At 44.2% G+C, this 9,696-nt stretch overlaps 1 protein-coding gene across 1 annotated transcript in view; it reads right to left on the bottom strand.

Annotated features, from left to right (window-relative positions):
* LOC143284323 (uncharacterized) overlaps positions 1 to 8,946 on the bottom strand; it is a 19,927-nt gene extending 10,981 nt beyond the window's left edge. Inside the window, exons 1-4 of the mRNA XM_076591029.1 lie at positions 8,788 to 8,946; positions 4,883 to 5,023; positions 3,014 to 3,091; positions 653 to 703 (exon numbers count right to left, since the gene is read on the bottom strand). Of these exons, the coding sequence (XP_076447144.1) occupies positions 653 to 703; positions 3,014 to 3,091; positions 4,883 to 5,023; positions 8,788 to 8,809 (292 nt within the window). The 5' untranslated portion in view covers positions 8,810 to 8,946. The remainder of the gene's footprint in view (positions 1 to 652; positions 704 to 3,013; positions 3,092 to 4,882; positions 5,024 to 8,787) is intronic.
* Positions 8,947 to 9,696: the final 750 nt, after the last annotated feature.

The raw sequence follows: 9,696 nt of genomic DNA, 5'->3' as shown, positions 1-9,696 counted from the left end.
AGGAGGAGGAGGAGGAGGAGGTGGAGGAGGAGGAGGAGAAAAAGAAGAAGAAGAAGAAGTGGACATTCATTAGCGCTTTCCTCATTGCACAAAGCGCTTTATAATCCACACGCATACGAAGCACACACACTCAGTCCTCAACTCGCAATCATGCATAACAGATATATATCTAGATATATATATTATATAGGCGTATGATAAACTCGTAGGTACAATGCATACATACATACATGTAGAAGAAGGAGGTGAAGAAGAAGAAGTCTACGTCAATGGTATGGTATGGTATGACATTGTATGGTATGGTGTGGTATGGTATTGTGCTGTGCTGTGATGTGTTGTGCCATATTGTGTTGTATGACATTATACATTGTGATGTGACGTGTTGCGCCATGTTGTGCTGTATAACATTACATTGTGATGTGATGTGTTGTGCCATGTTGTTCTGTATGACATTATACATTGTGATGTGACAGACAAAAACAAAAGTAAAAAAGTGAGCCAGAAAGAAGAAGAGCGATTTAAAAAAAAAAAAAAAAAGGAAAAGGGGAATTTTACGGAACGCTGTTTGTAGGAATTCTATTCCTGGGATATTATTCGTTGCGAAAGAGCTACCGGTATCCCCAGGGAGAACACCAGGCTGTTTTGCACGTACACTCTTTGTTATGTTCTTGGTTAGCTGCATCCGACATCAGTGTGAACAGATCTGAAACACACACACACACACAGATACAGGAATTACAAAATACAGAATACTGCGTGCAGCGCGCGCGCGCGCGCGTGTATGTATGTGTGTGTGTGTGTGTGTGTGTGTGTGTGTGTGTGTGTGTGAGAGAGAGTGTGTTCATACCTGCAATTTGTAGAATTGTCTTCGTGTAAAGAAGCACATAATTTTATATGTGTTGTCTTTTTCATGTGCAGAGGTGTGTTTTTATGCACCATCGTATATGCGTTGTTTATTGTAAGGCGCTTTGATCCCATTACATGGGGAGTTTACGCCATATAAGCACTATCTATCTATCTATCTATCCATCTATCTATCTATCTATCCATTATTAATAATGTTATTACTATTATCTCCTGAACAATATTGAATACATATAAAGTGCAATGTTATCTCCAATAAGGAAATTTCGTATTGTAGTAAATAACACAAACAATGCAATGATAAAATCGCGGCCGTTCAACATGAGCACGTAGAAATACATAATGTACACACGTACACAAACATATAATAATGAGAGTCGTTTTAAGAATTTGGTCTGAGTATATAAAAAAAAAAATTAAAAAAAAGGTTTCGAATATGATTAATGATTTAACAATTGAACTGATTTGGAGGACGAAACTGCCCAAGGTTCGCTCTACAAAGTTTTCAGTGTAGAACATCCTCAGCGTTTGCCTGAAGGTGGAATTTTGTAGTAGGTATATATCTCGTAAAAAGATATGACTGTTATTGCTGGCTGTACCTCAGTACCCTATGCCAGGACCGCCAGAAATGAAAATGCTGATGATGTGTTCAGCAGTGCAGCGACCCGGCCACAGGACAAGGTTTCGGGATCACTGACAGTGACTGCTTTTGATATATGCCGATTTCTTTTTTTATTTCACCCGCGTTTAGACAACTGACTTGTCAATGGTGTCTCCAGTGCAGTGGGAAATCATTTACAGCTTTGTTTTTTTGTGAAGGACTACGACTCTCAAACCAGGAGGTGAAATTGCACTGGCTCTTTAGTGCTGCAGCCTTGGGGGACTAGCTGGCCTTTGGGAGCCATCCCAACGCCAACTGTCCATAAAACCCTCTTGGCCGAGAGAGTGGGGATGTAACTTGAGCGGGACATCTCCACTATAATCAAATTCTAGCCCAGATAGTCGGGACAGCAGTTACCTCCTGCACTGTTCTGATGGTCATAGTCGAAAACGACTATCACACACAGCTGACTTGCCGGACACCTTACAATCTCACTCAAACCGCTCCTGTTCTTGCGTTTAAAACAAAGTTCAGAAGAGGATAAATGAAAATAAAGAAAATAAAGAAGCAGATGAAAGAAAGTTCGGAAGAAAATATGACAGACTGAATAGAGAATGAAAGAAATTAATGGAAAACACTCTACTACATCTCCACTGACACTAAAGATGTCATTAGGCTATGACAGTCCCCACTGTTTGGGTGGAGAGAGAGAGAGAGAGAGAGAGAGAGAGAGAGAGAGAGTATTCTTTAAATAAATGTCATAACTGATGAGATCACCATAATCACACAGACACAGACACACACACACACACACACACACACACACACACACACACACACACAAACACACTACTTTATCCTGTTATAGGAATGTTTGAAAAAGTAAAACTTTACTCTCAGTTGGTCCAATCTTTCGCAGCTCTTCCTTTCAACCTCTGATGCTACTCATGCCTCCTTCCATGTCTCAGTCATCCCACCACTTTTTTTTTTTTTTTTTTTTTGCTGCCCCGTCATCTGCACCGTTTCAGTGGCATTGCTCCCACGCCGCTCATTCCGAGCCCCCCATACACGGCCACACCCGGGTTCGTCTGTCGCAGTCCCAGAGCCGGCAGTCCACAGGGAACCATCGATGTTAGGTCGCCAGGAGAACACACACCAGAGGACACCCTGCACTGCTGCTGAGTCACTTCGGTGGTGTTCAGTGGTGCCTGTTCTGATTTAACGTACTTAGGACACCACCTACTAAGCCCCCTACTGACGACAATAATGGCTTAGTCGCGGAGCCAGACTGAGTGAGCGTCTCTCCCATGCCACCACCTCCTTCCATCACCCCTAACCCCAACGCGCATGCGCACACATACTACATTCTCACCACCCCCCTCCTCCCCCTTTCCCCCGTCTAATATAACGTGACAGTGAAAAGACGTTAAACTAAAGAAAGAAAGAAAGACACACACACACACACACACACACACACACACACGAGATTAACTGAATCATTTATTCGGTTTCGTGTTTTGGTGAAAAGACGTAAAATGGATGACCAACCTGAAAAGTTTCCATGGCGACGGCGATCATCATGTTTCATTTGATCTGTGCATTTGTTGACGTCCAGGTCTTCGGCAGCTGAAACACCAACAACACGACAGCAATAAAAATGATAATCCTATTACTACTCCTACCGTTACTAAAGATAATGATAACATTGTGCGAAAGAAACAAAGTTACAAATTACGTACACCACACATGAACTCTCTTTCTCCATCCCCCCCTATCCTCTTCATCAAAACAACAACAAAAACAACAACAGTAATATAATGAAATAATAATGATAATAATGACAGCAATAATAATAATGATAATAATGACAGCAATAATAATAATGATAATAATAACAATAATAATTATCATCATCATATTGACAATACGAGAAATCACACCTAGAGCTCAAAATGTGTGTATGGGAGCATTGGCCTAGCCACACAACTAGGAGGCGAGAATTCACGGGTTCAAATCTCGCACAGAACGGGATCATTAAATATACATATATATATATACTTTTTTCATTATCTTATTTTGATTTGCATTGATTTTATCTCATTTTATTTTATTTTTTTTACTCCACCCTCCAAACCTTCAGTGGCGGTCTTGGTGCTATAGTCTTTCAAATGAGCCGATAAACCAGGATCCCATGTGTAGCATGCAATAGGGTATGTAGCTGTATGATATGATCTGACATGATATTATAATATATATTATATATATATATATATATATATTATATATATGTATATATATATATATATATATATATATATATATATGTATATATATATATATATATATATATTTGAAATTAATAAATCAAGAAGGCCAGGAGATCAAATGATTAACAAATGTAAAGAGTGGTAACTCTCTCCATAAACAAAGTACACACAACTTCTCGTCAATACTGCTTACGCTACCGATTCAGCTAGCACGCAGGTAGATAAAAGGTACATTTGAACAAACCCAGATACTTCCTCAAAAAAGGAAGCGCCGGGCTTGTCCTTATACTGATTATTTGACATATGCATATACCTTTTATTTACCTGTGTGCTGGTTGAATCGGTAGCGTAAGCAGCATTGACGAGAAGTTGTATACCTTGCTTATGGAGAGAGTTACCACTCTTCACATTTGTTAATTATATATTATATATATAATTTATATATTATATTATAATATTATATATATATATATATATATATATATATATATATTACATATAATATATATATATATATACATATAATTATATACTAATAATATAAATATTACTTATGAGTGTGATACACACGGACACACACATGTATATGCACAGTATATATCTATCTATCTATCTATCTATCTATCTATATATATATATATATATATATATATATATATGTACACACACACACACACAGTATGTATGTATCGCAGGACCAACGCCTTGACCGCATCACACCCCCCATGGAAAAGACCACAGCCACGAACAACTTGACCTTAAGGGCGTAAAGCTAACTCCACTCTACCTATATATATATATATATAGAGAGAGAGAGAGAGAGAGAGAGAGAGGTAAGCAGAGGAATGAGAGAGAGAGAGGTAAGCAGAGGAATGCAGAGATAAGCAGAGGAATGCAGAGAGAGAGAGGTGAGCAGAGGAATGAGAGAGAGAGAGGTAAGCAGAGGAATGAGAGAGAGAGAGGTAAGCAGAGAGAGAGAGGTGAGCAGAGGAATGCAGAGAGAGAGGTAAGCAGAGAGAGAGAGGTGAGCAGAGGAATACAGAGACCAACAAGGAGCAAGACAGAACATAGCAAAATAATAACAACAACAACATGACAAGGAGAGGAAAAAATGGCATCTCCTGGCACTATTTTCCCTGTCTTTACTTACAGTATCGATGGCAGTTACTGTTGCCATAGTCAGCAGGTGCAGTTGTGTGATCTGTTTGTGAAGAGGAGTGCGGAGAGCCACCATTTAAGAAGAAGGCGCTACTTGGTGACGTCAGGTATAAAGATGACGTCAGACAGGCCACTGAAACAACAGTGTCATTGTGTGAAGAGGAGATGAAAAAGAAAACATGGGAAGAAGACGGAGGAGGGGAACAACAACAGTAACACCAACAACGTCCACTACAACTGCTGCTGCCCTACTACTGATCATCGTCCTTAGGATTTGAAGATGACCATGGTTTAAAAAATCAGATGGAAGATCGGTGGCTGTGGGTCTGGAGGTGACTGATGAGGCCAAACGGGCCCAGAAGGCTCGCCCACATGTTCCAACTGAGATCTTGCCCTAACACAATTGTTCGCACAGCAGCTGCATATGCAGTCGACTGTCTGACATTCTGACATGTCCAGCTCACCTGCCTTGGGCTTTTTGCAGGAGGGTGTAGACGTGTCAGCTCACCTGCCTTGGGCTTTTTGCAGGAGGGTGTAGACGTGTCAGCTCACCTGCCTTGGGCTTTTTGCAGGAGGGTGTAGACGTGTCAGCTCACCTGCCTTGGGCTTTTTGCAGGTGGGTGTGTAGACGTGTCAGCTCACCTGCCTTGGGCTTTTTGCAGGAGGGTGTGTAGACGTGTCAGCTCACCTGCCTTGGGCTTTTTGCAGGAGGGTGTGTAGACGTGTCAGCTCACCTGCCTTGGGCTTTTTGCAGGTGGGTGTGTAGACGTGTCAGCTCACCTGCCTTGGGCTTTTTACAGGAGGGTGTAGACGTGTCAGCTCACCTGCCTTGGGCTTTTTGCAGGAGGGTGTAGACGTGTCAGCTCACCTGCCTTGGGCTTTTTGCAGGTGGGTGTGTAGACGTGTCAGCTCACCTGCCTTGGGCTTTTTGCAGGAGGGTGTAGACGTGTCAGCTCACCTGCCTTGGGCTTTTTGCAGGTGGGTGTGTAGACGTGTCAGCTCACCTGCCTTGGGCTTTTTGCAGGTGGGTGTGTAGACGTGTCAGCTCACCTGCCTTGGGCTTTTTGCAGGAGGGTGTAGACGTGTCAGCTCACCTGCCTTGGGCTTTTTGCAGGAGGGTGTAGACGTGTCAGCTCACCTGCCTTGGGCTTTTTGCAGGAGGGTGTAGACGTGTCAGCTCACCTGCCTTGGGCTTTTTGCAGGAGGGTGTAGACGCTGCAGAGGCCAGCTCGTTCCAGGACTTCCGTATCAGTGACTTTGTCCTGCCACGTTATGTGAAGGAGTCTGCTGAGACAGCTCAGTTGGAAGCGATTGAGCTGTTTGGCGTGTCTGCTATGGACACTCCAGGTCTCGCTGGCGGAAAGGAGAGTGGTAAGGATCATTGCACAGTAGACCCTGAGCGTGGTGGTAGCGCTGAGTTCTCTCCGCTCCTAGACGTTCTCACGGAGTTTCCCAAAGGTGGCGCTGGCTTTGGCGATGCTGTTGTTGACCTCAGCGTCTATGTTCACTGCGCGAGAGAGCATGCTGCCCAGGTAGGTGAAGTTGACTGCCTGGAGGTTGTGCCCCTTCACTGTGATGCGCGGCTCCTGGTATGACTTTCCTGGGGTAGGCCCGTACTTAACTTCGGTCTCTTGTGTGCTGATGGTGAGATCGAAGTTGTCGCAGGCTTTTGAGAAGCAGCTCATTCCACACTGCATCTTCTGCTCTGTGCTGGCGTTGAGTGCGCAGTCACCAGCAAACAAGAAGTCTCCGATGACAGCCTTTTTTTTACCTTTGTAACGGCCTGAAGGCGCCTGAGGTTGAACAATCTCCCGTCAGTCCTGTACCTGACGTGGATTCCTACTTTCAGTCGTGGAAGGCATCTGTCAGCATGGCAGAGAATGCCATACAGAACAGAGTCGGAGCGGGAACGCAGCCTTGTTTGACGCCGTTTGTCACTGGGAAGGCCTCTGACTCGTCTCTGTCATCTAGAACTGTCACCATCATGCCGTCATGGAACTGCCGGACGATTGTGATGAACTTGCTGGGGCAGCCATACTTCTCCATGATCTTCCATAAGCCTTCTCTGCTGACCATACCGAAAGCCTTGGTCAGATGGACAAAGGTCATCAAGAGGTCACTGTGATTACAAAAACTACTACTGATGGCCTAGAGGTAACGCGTCCGCCTTGGAAGCGCGCTGGTTCGAATCACCGCTCAGCCATTGATATTTCCCCCCCTTCACTATACCTTGAGTGGTGGTCTGGACGCTAGTCATTCGGATGAGACGATAAAGAACTCACGGCAACAAAAGGGTTGTTCCTGGTAAAATTTTGTAGAAAAATCCACTTCGATAGGAAAAACAAATAAAACTGCACGCAGGAAAAAATACAAAAAAATGGGTGGCGCTGTAGTGTAGCGACGCACTCTCCCTAGGGAGAGCAGCTCGAATTTCACACAGAGAAATCTGTTGTGACGTAAAAAGAACTATAAATACTACTACTACTACTACTACTACTACTGATGATGATGATGAACGGCAACTGTGTAGCGGATTTATCGAAGTCAATTCAGACTCAATGTGATGGCTCGTTCATTCAGAAAATGACTACCCACTCTCAGTCGCGCACACACACACACACACACACACACACACACACACACACACACACACACACGCTCACGCACGCACACACGCATACACACACACATCAGCATAAAACAGCCCAACTTAACAACAGTGGAGGAGAACAACAGCAACAACAAAGACTAAAACGCTTCACTGAACGGGTGAGGTGGATTTTTATTTTTTAATCATTATCATTATTTCTTTATCTTATTTTGTTTAGCAGGGACATGAACAGAAGGAGTGTTGGCTGGTTGCGAAGAACTGACAGGCAGTGAATTCCAGATAGTGGGAGCACAAAAACCAAAAACTGCCGATGCCAGAAAGACTTCTAAGTTCATTTGTCAGCCCCTGAGGACAGGCGAAACACAATCAGTTTAATATCATCATCTTAGATGAACAGACTATAACTAAATAAACGAACGAACGAAACAAAATGTAGTAGTAGTAGTAGTAGTAGTGGTGGTGGTGGTGGTGGTGGTGGTGGTAAGAAGAGGAAGAAGAAGAAGATCACACACTGCACCACACCACACCACACAATGTACCGCACCACACCACACCACACAACGTACCACACCACACCACACCACACCACACCACACAACGTACCACACCACACCACACCACACCACACCACACCACACCACACCACACCACCCCACACCACATAATGTACCTCACCACACCCCACAACGTACCACACCACACCACACCACACCAAACCCCACAGCAACCAAGTGATGGCCTGGAGGTAACGCGTCCGCCTAGGAAGCGAGAGAATCTGAGCGCGCTGGTTCGAATCACGGCTCAGCCACCGATAATTATATTGTCCCCCTCCACTTCACCTTGAGTGGTAGTCTGGACGCTAGTCATTTGGATGAGACGATAAACCGAGGTCTCATATGCAGTATGCACTTAGCGCACGCAAAAGAACCCACGGCAACAAAAGGGCTGTTGCTGGCAAAATTCTGTAGAAAAACAAATAAAACTGCACGCAGGAAAAAAATACAAAAAAGGGGTGGCGCTCTCAGTGTAGCGACGCGCTCTCCTTGGGGAGAGCAGCCCGAATTTCACACAGAGAAATCTCTTGTGATAAAAAGAAATACAAATACAAACAGCAACGACGACGACAATCACGAAGAAGACGAAGAAGAGGAAGTAGAAGAAGAAGACCACCACCACCGACAACAATAAAAGCAACAGGTTTTAAACAACAATAACAACGACGATGACGACGACAACAACAACAACTGCCACCACCACCATCTTCAAACGACATTCAGGAAACCTACCTAAAATAATCTTCACCTCCATTGTATGTTTCTTTCCACCCTACGATCCTGACGAAGTGGAAAAAGGACCCAGTGCAGTGATTGCAGACTGGCACGTTTTGCTGTTCAAGACAGATTGACTGAACCAATGTGCTTACAGGATTTGAACTGGGTTTGTCATACCGTATTTACTCTGTTAACAGTGACGGGTATCAGTGAGCGCTCAGTCACCCACACCATCCACGTAGAAAGGAATGAAAGGGGTGGGGGAGTGGGGGGAAGAGACGAGAGGAGATAAGGGGCAAAGAAAGGAAGACAGGGATGAAAGAAGGAAGAAAAGAAAGAAAGAAAGAAAAAGAAAGAAAGAAAATAAAGCAGCACAAAGAGAACCAGAAAGATGGGTAAAACGGCAAGCAGAGACTGATAAGGGACGGAGGGAGGGTGGGGGTGGGGGTGTGTGAAGTACAATAAAAGGGATGAGAGGGAGAGGGAAAGGCAGTCAGACATACAGCCATATACTTCACCCCCCACCCCACCCCGACCCCCAACAACCTCTCTCTCTCTCTCTCTCTCTCTCTCTCTCTCTCTCTCTCACACACACACACACACACAGAGCCCATACCCGCACATTACACGCATTCACACCCCAGATAGACAGAGAGACATGTATCTACATACACACAGAGAGAGACAGAGACAGAGCGACAGAGAGGGAGAGTCAGAGACAGACAGACATATACCTACGTATGGAGAGAGAGAAAGAGAGAGAGAGAGCGCGGGAGAGGGACAGACAATGACAATGACAATGACAAATGACAATGACAATGACAATGACAAATGTTTTATTGAGGGTAAAATGGATAAGCTGGAAGCTTCTTTACACCATGCCCTCACACACGCATACACACACATACATACACTGTAATAAAT

The sequence above is a fragment of the Babylonia areolata genome, chromosome 7 (assembly GCF_041734735.1).
Source record: "Babylonia areolata isolate BAREFJ2019XMU chromosome 7, ASM4173473v1, whole genome shotgun sequence".
NCBI lineage: Eukaryota > Metazoa > Mollusca > Gastropoda > Neogastropoda > Buccinidae > Babylonia > Babylonia areolata.
This window is presented reverse-complemented; position numbering and strand designations above follow the sequence as displayed.